Here is a 21,251-nt window from a genome sequence, read left to right on the forward strand (position 1 = left end):
GCCTGCTTCAAGCAGGCGCAGGGTTTTGACGCAGCAGCGTCGGAAAAGTGACTCAGTGAAATCTTGTAGATTTCACTGCGTCACTTTTCTGAGGCTTTTTCCGACGGAACGCCCACCCTGCATACATTAAACCTGACGCAGGTTTAATGTAGCGCAGGGCTTTACAACGTGACGCATCTCCCTAGATGCGTCACGTTGTAAATAAGGTGCAACATGGCGCATGGTTTACGCCGCCGCTGCGTCACAGAAGTGGCGCAATGGCGGCGTAAATATTTCGCAAGGGGCTTGTAAATCTGCCCCTTAATTTCAATTATGTAGAGGATTTTATAAGGGCCCGACCTGCTTTATTCTGGCTCGCCATATGGAAATATCAGGCTGCACCCCTTACAAGAGAGACTGCATTAATTGCGAGAAAGAGCAGGACATCCCGTGGCTGTCGGGGGTGTATCACAGCCTATGCAGTGTTAACTTAGGCGGGCTCTTTTTAAATCTAGGGACAGCTGAGACTGTATATAAAAATGCTCTCAGGAATGCACTCTACACACTTTATAGCGCGGAAAGAATAGCTAGGGAATCTAAGAAATTGTCTGTTTTTAACTATATGACTATTGAGCATATTGTGTACCCATTGGCTAGTTACCTCTTCTTGCTCATGAGTCACTGGGAGAGGGGTCTCCTCTTTCGCTTAAGGGCAGGCACTGCAAAATTTTTGCTCTGTTTTCCCCTGGATTATAATGCTAATCTTGACTTCCTTCCCTGCCCGTGTGATGGACAAAGTAATCAAACCATTTCACATTTTTTATTCTTCTGTAAATTTTACATAAAATACGATAAATGGTTTTTAATCCCATTTTTTAAAGGAAATATGCCATCAGTCTGGTAGATGCTTATAGGAGGATACTTACACTGGCAGATGAAGAGCTAGTTTTTCGCGTCTGCACTTTTTTGAGAACTGCCATGTGGACCCGCAACATGTTGTGTAACCTGTGAAAAGTTTTTTCCGTTTTTTAAGCATGAGTTTTTATTCAAATATGTGTCCCAAATATTGTGTATTTAGGACCAATGTTAATGAATTGTATTATGATTATGACCTTGTCTTTTTAAATTATTGTGTTGTAACAGGAACAAGTGAAAGCCGTCTCTAACTGCGTGCTGTATGTTTTGAAACAGAAATTAAATACGGAGGTATTCCCTTTTAAAACTGACCCCCATTGAGCGCATTTGAGGAGTCTGACAGCCCACCAGCTCACAAATAAGCTTGAGTTCGACCGATGTAGTATTGTTTGAACAAGCAGAAACTGAACTAAACATGCAGCTGTACTTTAACACAATTTTGCAACAGAAAAAAGAACGCTTTTCCTAATTATGTGCCGCATCTCTTAAACTAGAAAAGAAATACGGAGGTATTCACTGGCAAAAAGGTCCCTCGCAGAGCAAGCAAGGGGGTGCTTGCATCTACACTACCTTGAGTGCATAAACAAATTATATGAACCACTGTCTGCTATCAAGACAAAATGACTTAGTGACTTCCATTGCCCACCGCCCTGCACAACAAAGTAAGACATTTTCAAATCTTTAAAGCTCAGGCAAATGCAGTAGTAACACCACAAATTCAAGACATCTTTTTTTATTTCATTTCTTATTGTTCAACAAATCAACCTGTGAACTTTTACATTCCTACATTCATGACGGATAAAATGTTCATAAATCTCACTTTGAGCATCGATAAAGTTTAGCACAGTAAGGTGCCGATTTCGATCCTGGAAAAACCGGGTCCGAATCGTCGGACGGAGCGTTTTCTCCGTCCGACTCGTACCCGGGAAAAATACATTACAAACATGCAAGTACGATTCGTACGGAAACACCATTTCCGTACGAATCGTAAAAAACACCAACTGGCTCAAACATACCCGCAATTCCGATCCGGGACACCGCGTACGCGACATTCGCACGGAGTCAGGCAGCGTTTTACGGACCAGCAAGTTCGATTCGTACCCACAGCACTTCGCACGGCAATATTTTTACAGGACCCAAAAAGTGCCGGAAAAGCTAAGTACGCCACGATGCACGGCGAAAAGGGGGCCCGGTACGCACCGTACCCCCATCCCTACACGTCCGCACCGTACCCCCAGCCCCCCCCCCCATGTCCGCGCCGTACCCCAGAACCCCCCCCATGTCCGCGCCGTACCCCACCCCCGTATGTACGGAGCGTACCCCCACCCCACCCCGTAGGTATGGAGCGAACCCCCACCCCGTGTAGGTATGGAGCGAACCCCCACCCCCGTATGTACGGTGAGTACCCCCACCCCGTGTAGGTACGGTGCGAACCCCCACCCCGTGTAGGTATGGAGCGAACCCCCACCCCCGTATGTACGGTGAGTACCCCCACCCCGTGTAGGTACGGTGCGAACCCCCACCCCGTGTTGGTACGGTGCGTACCCCCACCCCGTGTAGGTACGGAGCGAACCCCCACCCCGTGTAGGCATGGAGCGAACCCCCACCCCGTGTAGGTACGGTGCGAACCCCCACCCCGTGTAGGTACGGTGCGAACCCCCACCCCGTGGAGGTACGGTGCGAACCCCCACCCCGTGGAGGTACGGAGCGAACCCCCACCCCGTGTAGGTACGGTGCGTACCCCCACCCCCGTATGTACGGTGCGTACCTCCACCCCGTGTAGGTACGGAGCAAACCCCCATCCCGTGTAGGTAAGGTGCGTACCCCCACCCGGTGTAGGTACGGTGCGTACCCCCACCCCCGTATGTACGGTGCGTACGGCACGTTTTTGAGAACTGCCATGCGGACCCGCAACATGTTGTGTAACCCGTGAAAAGTTTTTTCCGTTTTTTAAGCATGAGTTTTTATTCAAATATGTGTCCCAAATATGGTGTATTTAGGACCAATGTTAATGAATTGTATTATGATTATGACCTTGTCTTTTTAAATTATTGTGTTGTAACAGGAACAAGTGAAAGCCGTCTCTAACTGCGTGCCGTATGTTTTGAAACAGAAATGAAATACGGAGGTATTCCCTTTTAAAACTGACCCCCATTGAGCGCATTTGAGGAGTCTGACAGCCCACCAGCTCACAAGTAAGCTTGGGGGTACGCACCGTACATATGGGGGTGGGGGTACGCACCGTACCTACACGGGGTGGGGGTACGCACCGTACCTACACGGGGTGGGGGTTCGCTCCATACCTACACGGGGTGGGGGTACGCACCGTACCTACATGGGGTGGGGGTTCGCTCCGTACCTACACGGGGTGGGGGTACGCACCGTACCTACACGGTGTGGGGGTTCGCTCCGTACCTACACGGGGTGGGGGTTCGGTGGGGACATGGGGGAGCATGGGGGTACGGTGTGGACATGGGGGAGTTGGGCTGGGGGTGTTTGGCGCATATGCGGGCACATGTTTGGACGTCTCCATGGTTGCTATGGGAGTTCGCTCCGTACGGTGTATTTTCCATACGGTTGTGCATTCGGACGTACAGGACGGATCGTAGTTGCGCGCTCGGACTTCAGTTTCCCGATTCGTACGTAAAAACGTCCGGGGACGTGTTGGACACTTTTTCCGACCCGAGGACATGTTGGGGAATTTTCCCACTGCGATTCGTATGGATTTTTTAACATACGAATCGTACTTGCCAGTTTGTACGGGACTTGTACGATTCGTACGGAAAAAAATCCGGATACGAGTCGTACGGGGAATATTTTTAACGGATCTGAATCGGCACCTCAGTGTCTATAATGCGAAATGTAGAAAATATGGCAAGGATTTGTGGGTAGAAGTTAGCAACAATCTCCCTTTTTTATTTTTTCTTGTAGACCACACCAAATCATAGCACTGAAGAGAGCCTTGGGATTACAATCGGGTCTCGAAACGCGTCGGCACAATTTACCATTGAGGAGCTTGACAAATACAAACAGAAGCCAACAGTGAGGGATTTTCGTTCAATAATTTTTTTCCCCTGCTAGGTCTTGCTCAGAAAGTGTGTGCTCTTATTGGGCTGCATCCTAAAAGAATAGAACCGTATAAAGTATTTGATCTGGTTTTGCTGCAAGTTTGAACCTTTTTCAAAAAATGGCTGGTGTAAATTTAAGTATCATTATAGTTCTTTATGTGTAATTCATGTGTTTAATATATTGTCGTTTATTTTATGTATCAACAATGTAAAGTATAGTGTTGAAACCAAACCAAAAGCACCCTTGAGCCACTGAGCTGACGAGCTTTTGGAGATGCACCTGTGTGCCAGAGAGAGGTACTGAGACCTCAGAGACTGTGGCAGCCTTCACAGCAACCCCAGATGAATTTTGTTGTTTATCTCTACTGATGAGGAATAATATCCAGAAACACATGTGTCTAGAGATTTACAGCACTAACCCGCACCAACTTTGGTGAACCACTACAGCTAAAATTCAAGTAAGCAATCACTGTGAACTGCATGTACCACAATGCTAAGGGGTGAAGTGTGCTGGGAGGTGAGGCAGTGTGCTCCCATCCCCCTTCTGTTCAAATAGAAGCCAACACTGAGTGATTTTCTTTCAATATATGTTTCCCCGCTAGGTCTTGCTCAGAAATTGTTTGCTCCTATTGGACTGCATCCTAAAATAATAGAGCCATATAATGTATTTGATCTGGGTTTGCTGCAAGTTTGAACCTTTTGCAAAAAAATGACTGGTGTAAATTTAAGAGTGTCGTTATAGTTCTTATGTTTAATTCATGTGTTTAACGTATTGTCGTTTATTTTATGTCTCAACAATGTAAAGTATAGTGTTGAAACCAAAAGTATTTTCTCAACCTCAGATGTCTAGTGAAAAAAAAATTCATGTGCATCAAATGGTTAAATAAATAGCCAGGACCAAAGAATCAAAGTTGGTTCCTCTGACTGTTTGAATAATTGACAGCACTAAATGTGGTGGCTAGGTCTCGTCTTGTTCACTTTCTAAAAGTGGCATTTTCAAACATTTAAAAAACAACTTCACCAAAAGATGTACTTTTAAATTGTGAGTTCAGAGACTCCAAATCTCTATCTGTTCCCAATTGGAAGTTGCATTTATAAGATGTTGCAAGGCAGCTCCAATGCTAACCTATGGGAGAGATAGTCCTTGCAATAGTGAAAAACTAAATTAGCATTATTTCACTATCAGGACATGTAAAACACATCAGCACATGTCCTACCTTATTACTACACTGTACCCTGCTCATGGGACTACCTTGGGCCTACCTTAGGGGTGCCTTACATGTAGTAAAAGGGAAGGTTTGGCCCTGGCAAGTGGGTGCTCTTGCCTGGTCGACATGGCAGTTTAAAACTGCCCTTGCCAACACTGAAGCGACAATTCTAAGACATGGTTGCAGGGCTACTCATGTGGGTGGCACAATCAGTGCTGCAGGCCCACAAGTAGGAATTGATTTACAAACCCTGGGCACACACAGTGCACTTTACTAGGGACTTACCAGTAAAATCAAATATGCCAATCATGGATAACCAATTACAGATACAATTTACACAGGGAGCACTTGCACTTTAGCACTAGTCAGTAGTGGTAAAGTACCCAGAGTCCTAAAACCAGCAAAAACTAAATGCAGCACACAGTCAAAAACAGGAGGTCAGAAGCAACAGACAGGGGAATATACACCAAAGATGCCAGGCCAAACAGTGATCTATATATTTTTGGGGGCATAGAGATTGCAAAAGGGCCGATTGACTATCACAGGGGTCCTTATTGTTATCTCCCACCAGTCGATCGCCAGGTGAGTACTCCCACTTCAAACTGTATCTCTGACCGTCCATTCTGCTCTCTTTGTTAAGACCCTTCCGAGTAGTTGCTATAGAGTCCCTACCGCTGGTACCAGGAAGACTCTCCGAGTCGCTTAAATCTGAATTGGTCCCTGAAGCCGAGCCCACATCTGACCACGTGGCATCTGATAAAGAGAAGAACAAATCATTGCCCTCTGAGTCTGACTCGCGTTCCCTATAAGCCCCTGGTTTTTTGGACCTTAATGCCCTATGTTGCTTTAGGCCTGCATGTACATCCACCTCAGAAGGGCTGGCACGAGCCCACTGCTTTGTCCAGTATATGTTTTACTAGAGCCCTTATGTCTAGTGTCGAGGATCGCATATGGAGATGGATCACCTCTACTTGGGGTTGGATCGGTTTGAGGGGCCCCCTGCCTCGGCTGCAGTGGTTGGCAGGTGAGCTGAGCCATGGTACCTGCGGATCCTCCACTGCCCCTTTCACACTCACCAGTTACCTTGGGGGTTACTGCTGTGTTACACTCACTCCTTGCTCCGGGCACATAACAGCTTTAGTAATGGGATTCCTCTCTCCCCAAAGGCTCCCCAGTACTCGGTCACTCAATGTGCTCTCCCCAGGCCGTAACTTCTGCACCTCTGGTGCCACAAACTCCCCAGATGTGTCAATGTCCCACCTCCTGTTGTAACCAGTACCTGCACGGCCCTCTGGCTGCCTACCTGACCAGAGGTAGGGTCTTGTCCTGCACCACACACTGACATGGCTCCATTCCAGGCACTCCGAAGCAATTCGATCACAGAGAGACCGAACCGTGGTGGCTGGGGATGCGTACTCTTTCCCTTCCCCTCTTGCCTGGATTCCATCCGTTTTTTCTGCCGGTGTCCTATCACGGGTAATCCAGAGGCAGCGTCTGCTGCCGGAGTCTGCTGGACTAACTGAAGGGATGTCCCAGAGGCCATATGCTGAACAGCTCCTCGCCCTTTTGCCAATTTTGGCCTCATTGCTGGTACTGCTGGTAATACTCCTCCTGCGAACGGGAGTCCTGCCGTTGGTAGAAGCTCCCTCTCCTGCGAACGGGAGTCCTGCCGTTGTAGAAGCTCCCTCTCCAACCACCTGCAGCGGAAGAACAGCAGCTCTGCCTGCCGACCAACAAGTCGAACCCAAGGTAAAATGAGACCGGGCTGCGTTTTACACCTGATCCGTTGGTGCTTGTCATAATCTTGTTTGAAGAGACCTTAGATAGCTTCTTTCCTGCCACTGTGTTGGAGACCGCCTACGGCCGAATCAAACGGCTGCCATCTTTCTTCCCCTCACAAGGACTAAAACCATCCTGCAATGTGTGACCGCACACCGTGAGGAGACCCGCCAGGATAGCAGGCGCTCACAAACTGCTGCTCGCAAGCTACAGGGGTAGTAAGGAAAGTTGCCCAAACCTGCAATGCCATTTGCGATAGGCTGACGGAACTTGAGACCAGAACAGTTGCCCTCGAGTCGGATATCGCCGGGTCAAAGGGTCAAACAGAAGCCCATGACTCGCAACTTATCGACAATCAGTGGAAGCTTGAAGATAATGAAATTTGGCAAAGGCAGAATAACTTGCGGTTTTAGGAATCCCTGAAGAGAGAGAAGGATCCGATGCCCGGATGTATATGGTTCAGATACTGCAGAAATCATTTCCAGAACTAGAAGGGTGGAACTGGCCTCATAAAATAGAAGAGTGCATCGCGTCCGATTTACTCTTCGGCAGCCTGTCAACCCTGATGCCAAACCGCGCACACAAGGGTGGACTTTGGTAACTTTTTGTTACGCCAGAACATTTTTGAACAAGCATTTGCAATGCAATAGGTCTCGCTTTGACAGTAGTTTGAGCTATTGCCATTGTAAATGACATTGTCTTTTATTTGTGCTTTTATTTGTAAAATATAAATAAAAGGCAGTGTTATTTGCTATGCCAACATTTTAAACGCCTCGTAAATGGGAGACATATTGCATTGCATTTATGCGAGTTTGAGTTATTGTCATTGTTAATGATAATGCCCTTTATTAATGGTTTAGTTTTCAACCAACAGTTTTGTATGCTTCCAGTGAACTAATTAGAACAACTACTAACACAAATAAAATGAAGTATTTGTGACTGGAAATTTAAGGAGTAGATTGTTGTCTGTAATAACGTGCAGTATTGTCATGAACGTAAGCACACAACATATATAGAAGGTGAAGTTGGTGGTTGGTAAACAGGTGGCTTTGTGGGATGACAAATGGTGGCCTTCGGAGTTGGGTGTGACTCCCCTCCCAGCGGCAGAGATAAAAAAACTTGGGGGTGTGGCTTGATCCTTCTCTGAGTTTCATCTGTCATACCAAGAAGGTGGCGGCTTCTTGCTATGGCATCATCAGAGGACTTCGACCCATCCTCAAATTCTTTGATGCACCCACAAGACAGCTGGTGGTCCAAGCATCAGTGCTGTCCAGGCTGGACTATGCCAGCTCCCTACTGGCGGGGATAAACCAGTCAGAATTTCTGCGGCTCCAGCGGGTTCAAAACGCTGCGGCCCGACTGGTGACAGGTCTGCCTAGGCGATGCTCGGTGTCCAATACTCTGCGCTCTCTCCACTGGCTCCCTGTGCAGCAGAGGATTAGATTTAAGGTTCTCTGCTTTGCATTTAAAATCCTAAAGGGTACTCCCCCACAAATCTTGGAGAAATTGCTGATTCCCTATGTCCCCTCTCGCACTCTTAGATCGCTAGGCCAGAACTTAGCAGTGGTCCCGCGTTTTAAGTTGAGCAGAATTGGTGGCCGCTCCTTTTGAGTCCTGGCAGCGAGTTGGTGGAATTCTCTTCCTCCACAAATCCGGGCCATCGATGAGCTCCTTCAGTTTAGACGGGCTATCAAGACCTTTTTATTTGTTTAGCTTATCTGTTGTGTCTCGTTTCCTTTTGTCCGCTTTTAGTGCTGTGTTGTGTTCACCTTCTCAAAGCGCCAGGACGCCCCTTTGCTGGGGCAGCTGTGCGCGGTACAAATAAAAATAACATAACATAACATAACAAGTAATGCACACCAACCATAGCTCAGTGGTGGAGAGAGAGCGCCGGCCAGCAGCCCAACGCCATTGGTCAAAAAATACTACTAGCACAATACCACATATGGCATCTACTAAAAGTAATTCACACCCAACAGTATTTAGGTTCTCTCCGACACGCGCACACACATGCTGCCCTGGCTGAACCAACATTAGAACTGACCCCTTCCCTCGGTGGGCCACACTCACACGGGCTCTCTGGCAGCCTCCTCCTGCTGGTCGCAGACAGAGGCGTGCGAGCTGTGCCCAAATTTTAGATATTTATTACAATATGTCAATGTGCATACCGGCAGACACCGGCTTACATTAAGGCCTGTTATCTTTAAGGCTGGGGGTGGGGTAGTCAACAGCACACCGACCACAGCTCAGCGGTAGAGAGAGAGCGTCGACCAGCAGCCCAACACCATTGTAAACAAGCTGGAAATAAAAATTCAGTGCTCCCTTCAATATGTAACACAAAAAACTGTGGCATGCGATGCAGGTCAAAAAATACTACTAACACAATACCACATATGGCCTCTACTAAAAGTAATTCATACCCAACAGTATTTAGGTTCTCTCCTGCACGTGCGGACACACGCTGCCTGGGCTGTGCCAACATTAGAACTGACCCCTTGCCTCGGTGGGTCGCACTGAGACGGACTCTTTGGCAGCCTCCTCCTGCTGGTCGCAGACAGAGGTACGTGAACTGGGCCCAAATTTTTTGTATTTATTACAATTTATGGATGTGCACACCAGCAGACACCGCCTTAAATTAAGGCCTGTTATCTGCAAGGCTGGGGGAGGGGTAGTCAACAGCACACCGACCAGAGCTCAGCGGTCAAGGGAGAGCACCGGGCAGCAGCCTAACGCTATTGTAAACAAGCTGGACAAAAATGCTTTGACTGTGCTGCTGCTAAGCGCGGTGTCCCTGAACTGTGCGCCGTGCTCGCTATTACATTATAATATAACATTTAAAAAAAATTAGCACTGTCCATGGGCCTGATGAATTTGGGTGCAAACAAAATAATGAGGACGATGCTTTTTTGATAGACATGTTTATTCTCTCACACATACATACGAATGTATATTGGATGAATCATAGGCCTTAGATAACAGCGATTTTAACTGTTGCCACAGTGTTAATGGAGGCGCAATGAGAAGTTGATACGGGCGAAAAGGCGCAACGTTAACTTGCTCATTTCTAGAAAAAACATCAATTTATTAAAACTTTAATGACTAAAATTTACTTGTAAAACAGATACTTTATAACTTGTACAGTGCTCCCTTCAATCTGCAACATAAAAAAATGTGGCAGATGATGCATGTACAGAAATACTACTAGCACAATATGGGCTGCCCCAACTTTAGAACTGACCCATTGCCTCGGTGGGTCGCACTCATACAGGCTCTCTGCAAGCCTCCTCCTGCTGGTTGAAGACACAGGTGCGTGAGCTGTACCCTGCTTCCGACGCTCCCAGCAACAACAACGACGACGACGACAACAACAACAACAACCCCCACCCCGATAGGAAGAAACTCCAGAAGAAATTAACCCTTGCCTCGGTGGATCGCACTCAAACGAGCTCTCTGGCAGCCTCCTCCTGCTGGTTGCAGACACAGGCATGCGAGCTGTTCCAGACGTCCCTAGGAACGCCTCTATGTGCACAAAACAACAACCTGCTAAGGCTGCTGCAATGTTTAACAAGCTCTTACTCCCCCAAAAATAAAAATAAAAGTTCGTACCCTGTACTTAAAGGAGAGCTTCTAACACTGCCAAATGTCATTTGGGTCTGGATGGGCGGAGCCTAAAAGGAGACTGGAGGGTTAAAAAAAAAAGCCTAATTGCAAATCACAACACAGGGTTTACCATAAACGATGACGTAAGCCAATCCGAAAGCTGGGCGGGGCTTCATCTCCACTTCCAAAATCTCCTCTACCACAATATGTGTCGCCTAGCGAGCAACGCATGCGCGCTGCAACGCTAGGCGAGACCTAAAAAAGTTTGTACCCTGAACTTAAAGGAGAGCTTCTAACGCTGCCAAATGTCGTTCGGGTCTGGATGGGCGGAGCCAAAAAGGAGACAGGGCGGTAAAAGCCTATCACAACACAGCGTTTACCATAAACGATGACGCAAGCCAATCAGAAAGATGGGTGGGGCTTCATCTCCACTTCCAAAATCTCCTCTACCACAATATGTCTCGCAGAGCGAGCAGCGCATGCGTGCTGTAACTCTAGGCAAGACCTAAAAAGCCAGACCAGAAGCTCAGCGGGCCGGCCATGGATTTTCATTTTTTACAAGACCTGATTTTTGCCACATCACCGTGGAACACCAGTGGCGCTTGCCCCAAATGATTAGACCCTTCAAGGAGAAAGGGGCACAGGCCTTCTTTTTAAATCTGGCTCGGCTGAAAGTAATCTGGGGAAACAGTACTAGGTTCTTTACTTCTGAAATCAAGGCCAAAGAGTTCTTGTCCTCAGGCGGAAACTAATTGTCCCTTGATTTTCTCTCGTAGAAATATCGAGGGGGAAAAATAGCTAAGCAAGGGGGAACGACAAATTAGTATTGATGAAGGCCATGTGGCAAAATTACATAAATGAGGGTTTTGTTTCTTTGAAATTATTTTCTTAAGGATATTGATGTGGTATATTGTCACTAGGTATGCTATTTTATCTTTGTATGCACGATAGGCCCCTAGTTGGAGGGGGCACCGCTGTCCATCACTCACAGACCAGCTCAAGTCTGTTTTCCCCTGTTGAGGGGAGCGCGGGGGGCATGCTAGTGGCAGGGGAGGTTGGGGTTTGGGGAAGGGAGTTCAGGGTGGAGGTAGGTGGGGAAAGCAGAAGGAAGACTACGTTCACAGGAACGAGATCTGTAACATTATTTAGCTAGAAATGTATAGTATTCAACTTAGTTGCACAGTTCTCCTCAGTAATGGGTAAGCTAACTATTTGCTTAATTGATGTTGGGGGATTGAACGATAGGGCGAAAAGGGTTATAGTAAATGAGGTACGTAGGTCGTTTAGGGGCAGATGTAATCTGCCAACAATAAACCCATATGCCCTGGCAGAAAAGAGGGCTAAATCTAATCCCAGGCTATACTCAGGCAATCTGCTCTACCCAGACTACCACTACTAGAGGGGTCGCAATTCATATTTCCAATCGATTACCACCAGGCAAAACGCATGCTATCAGATAAATGGGGGCGATGGTCTATAGCCTAGTTATCAGATGGGCCTATGGTCTATGGGCCAAATCCAGGGATGTTGGAGGAACTGGAGTTAGAACTAGCCGCTTGACCTTCCTTCCCCCTTATCATGTGTTGGGATTTTAACATACACTTGGGGGCAAGCGGTCCCTTTACTAAAGATTACCATGGGAGAAAGCTCCAGATGTACAAAGCCGTAGTGGCTCTGACCACCAGCCATGGGCTGGTCGATATCTGGCCCGCTAGGAAGTGAAGGGATTTAGGCTATACCTATTTTTCATGCCCCCATCAGAAATATGTTGGGCTCGACTATTTTTTTGCCTCCTCTGTCCTTTTGGATGGTACAAACATAAGGAAGATGCCGAAGGTTCTTTCGGATCATAACCCTTTGATTTTAGATATTATGGTGCAGGGTCATCAACGTAGCGTAGTAAAGTGGACCTTCGACGGGAAACTAATGGTTATAGAGGGGTTTGTGGAACACATTAGGGGGTGGACACAACAGTACTTTGACATCAATAGGTTTAGCGCCTCTAGGGAAACAGTATGGGATTAACCCTGGGCAGAAAACTACGCTACGCTCGCGGAGTGTGCGTAGCAAGCGCAACTTGCACGTAGCACAGTGCAAAAACGCGTAGCATTTTTTGCTCGCTTGCGGTCCTCAACGTCAAGTTGGCGACCGGGAGTGAGAAAAATCAACATCCATGCAAGACTTTTTCCTCGTTCGCGATCCGCAAAATCAAGATGTCGATCGCGAGCGTGGCAAATAAAGCTCCCGGCGAGATTCTCAACGCGGGGAGGTCAGGTTTCTCATTGCGAATGGTCACGTATGCTCCCGACCGCTCGCGATGAGAAACTACCAGTCCGCGTTGAGAAATCTGCCGCTCGAGTACAAATCTACTCGAGCGGCAGAAAACGACCGCTTGCACTGTGCATGATGCCGTTCGCAATGATTGCACAGTGCGGACAAGCATCTGGCACTGTGCAATCACTGCGAACAACATTTCCCTACCGCACTACGCAGTTCGCGTAGCTACATGTAGCGCGACGTAGTGCAAAGTGCACTTCGCGTAGCGTAGCGCGACTACGCGAACTACTTCCAGGGTTATATGGGATGCATTCAAGGCCGGCTTAAGGGGGGAGATTGTCAGCTTTGTAGGCCAGAGTAGAAAAAGTCAATGGGAGGAGGTATGTCGACTAACGGATCAGCTGACAAAATGTGAGGAGAAGCATACTGCCGCCATCGCCCAAAAACAATTGGACTTACAAGGTCAATTACAATTAGAGGTTTTAAAGGTAAAGGCTGAGATAAACAGATTCTATAATAAAGCATTGGCAGAAGCATGCCAAACTCATGCTAAAGACAACTATGAGTATGGGGAAAACACTGGCAAACATTTAGCACTTTGTCTAGACAAAAGGCTGCTACAAAAAGCATTACAAGGGTAAAAAGGAAGGATGGAACTTTGGCATTAAATGTGTATTAGCGGATTTCTATAGGGACCTCTTTAAATCCGAGGATAAATCAACAGATACTAACACGTTGGCAGGGGATAGTAACCCCCCTATTCTGGCAGAACTGGAGGCAGACATTACGATCAGTGAGGTTATCAATGCCCTACAAGCCATGGCAGCTGGTAAAGCTGCAGGTCCTGACCGGCTCCCAATGGAATAGTATAAAGTACTACAACCAGAGCTATCACCCCTGTTCCTAGATTTGGTCTTAGCCGTACAGCAGAAAGGGCTCCCATCGCAATCCTGGCAAGGCAAAGACATAGTTGTGTTTTTGAAGAAAGGTAAATCCGCTGAGGATCCAGCCTCGTACCGCCCATCTCCTTGATCAATGCCGACGAGAAGCTATATTAGAAGATTCTTGCACTCCGATTAGGTAAAGTTATCACTTAATTGGTGAACCCATGGCAACATGGCTTAATTCCAGCGAGAGACACCACGGATCATGTGCGTCAGGTAATCTCACTGTTCGACTTAGCGGACCGCTCAGGAGAACAGATGGCTTTGATCCTTTTAGACGCCCAAAAAGAATTCGACCGGGTTGAGTGGGCATACGTTTGGGACAACTTAAGAGCTAACGGCTTTGGGCCCCGGATTTTATCGGTTATAGGAAGTATGTATGTACAGCCATATGCAAGAATACAAATGATGAGCAGGGAATCCGAAACGATGCCCGTGAGACGAGACAGGGATGCCCCTGTTCACAATTCTCTTTGCCTTGTACATCGACCTGCTAATAAGGGCTATCATGCAAGAACAGATGATCAAACCAATTGCGGTCAGGGGATATAATACAAAGGTTTTAGCCTATGCTGACGACATAGCTGTCGTCACTCCTGACCCAATGGGAGCAATGGTTAGAATTTAGGTTTCAGCTAAAGAGATTGGTAGGAATTCGGGATATCGCTTGAATGCTGATAAAACTAGGATTGTTAGCACATACAATATTACTTGGCAGGATCCCCAAAGGACTGAGACTGTCACCTATCTAGGGATTGACATATCTGCAGGTGTGAGTTCTATCTGGACAACGAATCTGGTTCCCCTCATTGATAGAATTAGTCAAGACCTTGAAAGAATCGATAAACGGTATATGTCTATAGTAGGCAGGTGTAATTTTCTTAAAATGACCATGTTTCCAAAAATATTATAACTACTTCGCTGTATCCCGCTGGAGCCAGAACTGGCTTCTTTTTTTTTTTAAACTGGGCGGAATCTTTTCTCAGTTCATGTGGCAATATTAGAAGGTCAGACGATCATTGAAACTCTTAACTCTACCCCAAGACCGTGGGGGTTGGGCGGTCCCCAATGTATTATTTTACAACTGGGCCATCACACTTCAGCAATCGGTTATCTTGTTTAAAGCTAATTTGGGCCCAGTTAATAGTTTTGGTACACAGGAATATGAGACGGGCCCCCCCTCAATTTTTGAGTTGGCTATAGGTGGAGCTGCATCCGGGGTTTTACTTAGACATCTGGAGGCCAGTTATTATTAAAAAAACAAGGTTTAAGCCCTTTATAGCAGCTTGGAGGGTCTGGCATAAAGGTTCAAAGCTCCTAAATATTCCTAGGTTCCAGAAATATTTATTTCTGTGGCGATCTCCTGTTTTTTCGGCCCCACTTTTTGATGGGATGGGTAAACGGTGGAAGCAGGTGCATGGGCGTCCGCAGAAATGTTTCCAGGGGGGGGCAAACTTTTTACTTCATCACCGTCCTCCGACATGATTGAGCACAAGTTTTAAATACATTTAAAAAAAAATCTATAACCACCTCTCTCTCTCCGTTTTCTGCTCTTCTCCCTTTCCCTTCTTTGGAAGTGAGCAGAGCCCATTGTTATGTGAGGTCACTCTGTTTTTTTGTTGTGAGCCCTGCAGGATGCTCTGCGTTTCATTCATGCAGGGGCAGGGCCCACTTCACACCTCACCCCAGTTCAAGTGTCTGCCTAATGCTGTTATCATGCAGATGCAGCGATTAAGCTAAAAGAAAGAGATAAAGGGAAAGCTAATCACGGCCACAAACCCTGCCCTGCCCAGTCTGCAGCACCTCAAAGGGATGCGGTGTCATGTTGCCATTTCAGCCCATGGCAGCCGGGCCCAGGAGAGGGCTCCCCCCTCAACCCCCCCACCCCGCCTTGTGTCTTTCACAGTTCACCAAATCTGCGAAACAAAGGGAGGGGGTTGCCCACCTGTAACTACAATGGCACCATTTCAAAAGCATGATGGACTCGTGGGGGGCCCATTCTAGTTAGACAGCCGCGAGGTCCAGCTGCCCACACTGCCCATGCCTAGCGCCGGCCCTGACTGGGCCTGCACCAGCGATCCAGGGGGGGGGCAAGTGCCCCCTTTGCCCCCCCCCCTGCGGACGCCCATGAGCAGGTGTAGTGAGGTTATGTATTCACTGCGTACATTGCTAAATTAGCATAAGTTAGTATAAGCTTTGCTGCTATGTTGCCACTTTTTGCACACGTTTCTACATGCATTTGTTTTGCACAAGTCCTCTGCTTGTGCTCGCTCACATGAGAACAGTCTACCTTTCACTTCTCTTGCTCAACTCTGAGGCTCTGTCTGCAAAGCGTGTTCAAGGTCAGAAAACAATGTGCTCCGTTCATCTGCTGTTGGTCAGTCCCACGCATATTAGACAAAATACTGCCACAGCTGCACTACTGAAAATCAAGTGCTTTTAATATGGCATGGCATGCATGTTAGGCACTTGGAGAAATTTATTCCAACGAAGAAGAGCTGTGCTTGGCCGGAGATGTTAACATTTGCATCTAAACTCGGAGGTATGGGGTCCCCCTGGCAAAGCCCAGAGGTCTTCTATAATTACTATAAACTATTTCCTAGCACGGGAAGGGTCGCAAGGCACAGTAGGCCTTTTTTCCACTAGCTTCATATAATGTTATCCCAGTTCATATTTTATGGAATTGTAACCATGCTCACTATATTGAGTTTATGCATATTGCTGCTAGTATTGGCTTGTGTACTGCATTATAGAGCATGTTAGTTAAAATAAACATTTAAAACTATACAATGTCTCTGATTATTCATGTTGTGGACAAGCATGGGTGAGATGGCGAAAGAATGATCTTGCTCCCGCGATTAGTGAGCCTTAGTCACATGTTCTAGGATGTCTAATCATTGGTAGCTTTGCTGTAGTACGGAGAACGAATGAGACACTATAGCTAGTCGGATAGAGGTGCCGGATACTAAGGTGGGTTGTTGGTACACCACTATACACTGAGGTCCTGGTTTCCTGCGCGTAGTGCTGTATATGTGCACAATCGCTGCAATACAAGTTAGCAGAATAGGGGATGTCATAGATGGGAATGGGATGATCTCTTTTGTTGAGTTGCAGATGCAGCACAAGATTGATCCAAGATCATATTTCAAGAATGCCCAAATCAGGGAAACTATTAGACCCCTCTTATCTACTATCATCTCCACAGGTAGGATCCAGTTGCTAGAAACTATCTTATATGATAGTCCCCGAATTAAGGATACATATTGCCTGTTTATAGAAGCTGCCCAGGATGACCTTGTTAAAACGGAATCTGCTTGGGCAGGCAAGGTTGGGAATCAGGATGTGGATTTAAGCATGTCTCTGTCTCTTTCCAAAAAGGTTTTCCTCTCTGCTAACCTGGAGGCCCAACACTTTAATACAGTTTATAATTTATACTTTACCCCATCAAAACTGTTCAGCTGGGTAAAAAGGGGAAATGATAATTTCCCAAGATGTGGGCTGGGCCCAGCAGATTTATTTCATATGTTTTATGAATGTACCATATTCGATCCATTGAAAAAGGATATTGAATCTTTTCTGTATGAGGCATTGGGACAGGAAGTGTCTATTTCTCCAACCTTGATGCTATTGGGGGTCGATGAAAGAGCTCAACTAGGAGTGACACAGGTATATTTTTGTTTATGGCAGTGGCAGTAGTACGACTGCTGATCGCTTTAAAGTGGAAGGACGCCGACTCTCCGACATACCAAGTTTGGTACACTAGAGTGCTTCATATATACAGATTTAAATCAGCATTCTTTAACTGTAAAGGATGGAGGGCACAGAAACGGGGTAGGAAAATATGGGGTCCGGTGATGAATCTGGCCTGAGATATAAATTCAGCATGGTTCCTTTTTTTGTTTTTCCTTTTTCTTTGTCTTTTTTCTCCTTCCCTCTCGCTATACATATGTTCCAACGTTGAATACTGATTATACTTAGGTTAAGCTGGTTCAAATAATCTTCCTTGATTTTTGTCTCTTTCTGTTTGCTTCTTTCTTCGTTGTTTTTGCAAGTATAAATAATCGGTCAACTGTATATTATGTAATTGTAATCTTCAATCTGTTAGAAATACTGCTTAAAACAATTTTTTTTTAAATAGATTGCAAAAAGGCCACTTACCGGATTGTTTCTGTGAAGGTGTATGGGCTGTTCAGCTTCACCAGTGCAATATCATAATCATAATCCTCAAGATTATCTGCTTTCAGCCTAGTGACGTTGAAGCATGGATGTGTAAAATATTGTGCAATTTGGCGGGAAGGGTGTTCACGCTCACCTGCAAAAGAAAGCACACAATGGTGACTGGCCGACCCTGGAGCTCTCTCAGTAGGTAAAAGAGAACATTTGACGTGGGCTGCCCCTCCAATCATGACAAAATTGGAAATGAATAGCGTAAATGAAACTTGCAAACAGACTTCAGAAAGTTCCACAGTCTCAAGGCCCTGGAAACTCTCTCAGTAAAACAAACCAATGGGCCCCACACTCACTGACTACAGCTATGTCCTCTCAGCACTACAGACTCATGGTCTCCACACTCACCAGTTCCAATCCCCCCTTTCCCAGTAATAGTTTTAAGCTGCGCTCCCAGTACTACAAACTCGTGGGCTCCACATTCACTGACTGCAAGTCCTGCTCTCCCAGTACTACAGACTTATGGGTCCCAACTCCACTTCCTCTAAGCTGTGCTCTGTTAGTACTACAGACTCAAGGGTCTCACACTCACTGACTCCAAGTTCTGCTTTGCCAGTATTACAGACTCTTGGGCTCCACATTCACTGATTTCAAGCTGTGCTCTCTCAGTACTAGAGACTCATGGGTCCCCGACACCAATGTGTAGAAATTGTGCTCTCCCAATATTGCAGACTCATGGGCCCCATACTCACTGACTCCAAGCTGTGCTCTCCTAGTCCTACAGACTCATGGTTCTCACACTCACTGGCTCCAAGTTGTGCTATCCGGGACTACAAACTTTTAGGCTCCACATTCACTGACTCCAAGCTGTGCTCTCCCAGTACTACAGACTCATGTGCCTAAAGTCAATGACACCAAGCTGAGCTTTCCCGATACTATAAACCCATGGGCTCCAGTCTCATCGACTCCATGCAAATCTCTCTCAGTAGAAGACATTCATGGGTCCCACACTTACTGACTTTAGGCTGAATGCTCCCAGTACTACAGACTCATCAGCTCAACAATCGAAGGCTCCAAGAAGCACTGTCCCAGAACTATAGAATCAGGGGATCTACACTTACTGGCTCCAAGCTGATCTTTCCCAGTGCTAAAGAAGGAATAGTTTCTTACCTGTAACTCCTGTTCTCTCATAGGGGAATTAACTTTATAGCTATAAGCACTGAATAATCCCGCTCACGTGTGGGGACCCTGGAGCACTTCTTCAATATATATCTTCTTAAGTGCAGACGTTTGCCTTTCTTTGGGAAGGCCTGCAAAGACACTTAAGAAAGAGATTATGTAGCCTATAGACATTGGCTACAACGTGAGGATGGTTTTGCAATTATATCTTGATAAGACACTGGACATCCGCAGATCGAACCAATTGTTTATCAACTATGGTCCAGTCCATACAGGGTTAGCCACTTCCAAGCAATCCATTTCCTGATGGATAGTTTCCTGTATCCTATTGTCCTATCAAAAAGCTAACTAGACACTATCAGCTGAACCTTAAGCACACTACACTAGAGGTAAAGCGGCTACTGCTGCTTCATTGAGGAATATCCTTATACTGGATCTCTGCAAAGCAGCCATGTAGATATCTGTTCATACATTTACTAAGCCCTATTGCACTCAAGTTGGACAGGCTTCCCTCAGAAATCTATTTGCTTATAGGGTACCTTAGTTGATCGTCTGTCTTTTCCACCTCTCTTAGTGGGGATTGCTTGCTACTCATTTTAGTGCTTAAATGGAAATCCCCCACCAGGGAAGGAATTGTTCAGTAACTACTGTTCTCTCATAGGGGAATTTCCATTATAGCCATAAGCAACCCTCCCTCTTCTCTGCTGGGATGGTTGCTTATATTCATAGATTGCCTTAAAAAAGAACCGAAGCAACTGCCACCTGTTGAGCATCTCCCCGCATGCCATCGCAATCACCAACTACACCCTTAAACAACTTTCGAGACGGCATGGAAGCCGTCGCCAAATGGATGAAAAACAGCTGCCTACAACTAAATACCAACAAAACAGAAGTACTCATCATGGGCTCAAACCTCAATGCCTGGAGCGACACCTGGTGGCCCCCCCCGCCCTTGGAAACCCGCCAACACCCACGGACCACGCATGCAACCTGGGAATCATTGTGGACTCCGAGCTCAAAATGGACCACCAAATCAACACCGTCTCGTCTTCCTGCTTCCACACCCTCCGCCTCCTTCGTAAGACCTTCAAATGGATCCCCCTCGAACACCGAAAGACCGTCACTCACGCCCTGGTCACCAGCAGGCTTGACTACGGCAATGCACTCTACACCGGAATTAACAAAATCCTCACCCGCAAGCTACAGAACATCCAGAACACCGCCGCAAGACTAGTCCTCACCCTGCCAAAACACTACCACATCTCCCAGCGCCTGCGCACACTCCACTAGCTCCCCGTCGAGGCGCGAATCACTTTCAAGATACTCACCCACGCACACAAGGCCCTCCACGGGTCTGGACCAGCATACCTGAACAGCCAACTCAAATTCCACGTACCCAAAAGGATCCTACGATCAACCCAGCTCTCCTACGCTGTGGTCTCCCGCACCAAAAAGACCAGATCGGGAGGCCGCTCCTTCTCCTTCCTCGCGGCCAAAGCATCGAATGCCCTTCCGCTCCACCTCAGACAGACAACATCGATCCCCATCTTCGCAAGAAACCTCAAAACCTGGCTCTTCGACAGACCCCTTCCTTGATGGAATGAAACCTGCACCCCCAGCGCTTTGAGACCCTTACGGTGAGTAGTCGTGCTTTAACAAACCCCTGATTGATTGATTGAGCATGATGGTATACTGGCGGTCTCTGGGTTCTTTAAAGGCACAAGCTCTACTTTTAACCATATAATGACAGCCTATGAGGTTACACTGTCCTGCTCTCCTTCATTTCTATCACAAAATCGGATTTGTGAGGGAGATTTATGCTGTTTGCTAAAACATCACAACATTATACACAATAAAATCTTTCTAGTCCCTTTTTGACTTCATGATGACGAATTGCGCCATTTTAGTCTACATCCCTTAGAGGTTGAAGAAAGAGCCCTTGTGAAAGATTGCCTTCCTCTCGCTTTGAGGTCCCACCTTTAGGCTGTGTTTGCTGCCCCCGTCTCTCTTCAGTCCCATGAAGGTGAATTTTCTCCCTTTCACGCAAGGTGCATCGCAAGAAGTAATTGCAATGACATGGGTCAGGAACATGAGATAGTGAAAGCCAGAAGATACAGACTTTGTGAGGGTCTGTT

General features: G+C 46.7%; 1 protein-coding gene across 2 annotated transcripts in view; it reads right to left on the reverse strand.

Moving 5' to 3' along the window:
- Positions 1-21,251, reverse strand: part of LOC146869629 (complement C2-like) — a 770,906-nt gene that overhangs the window by 309,378 nt on the left and 440,277 nt on the right. For both annotated transcript variants that reach the window (XM_085608924.1, XM_085608934.1), the window contains exon 13: positions 17,929-18,082. In XM_085608924.1, the coding sequence (XP_085465050.1) occupies positions 17,929-18,082 (154 nt within the window). The remainder of the gene's footprint in view (positions 1-17,928; positions 18,083-21,251) is intronic.

The sequence above is a fragment of the Triturus cristatus genome, chromosome 1_1 (assembly GCF_964204655.1).
Source record: "Triturus cristatus chromosome 1_1, aTriCri1.1, whole genome shotgun sequence".
NCBI classification, from domain to species: domain Eukaryota; kingdom Metazoa; phylum Chordata; class Amphibia; order Caudata; family Salamandridae; genus Triturus; species Triturus cristatus.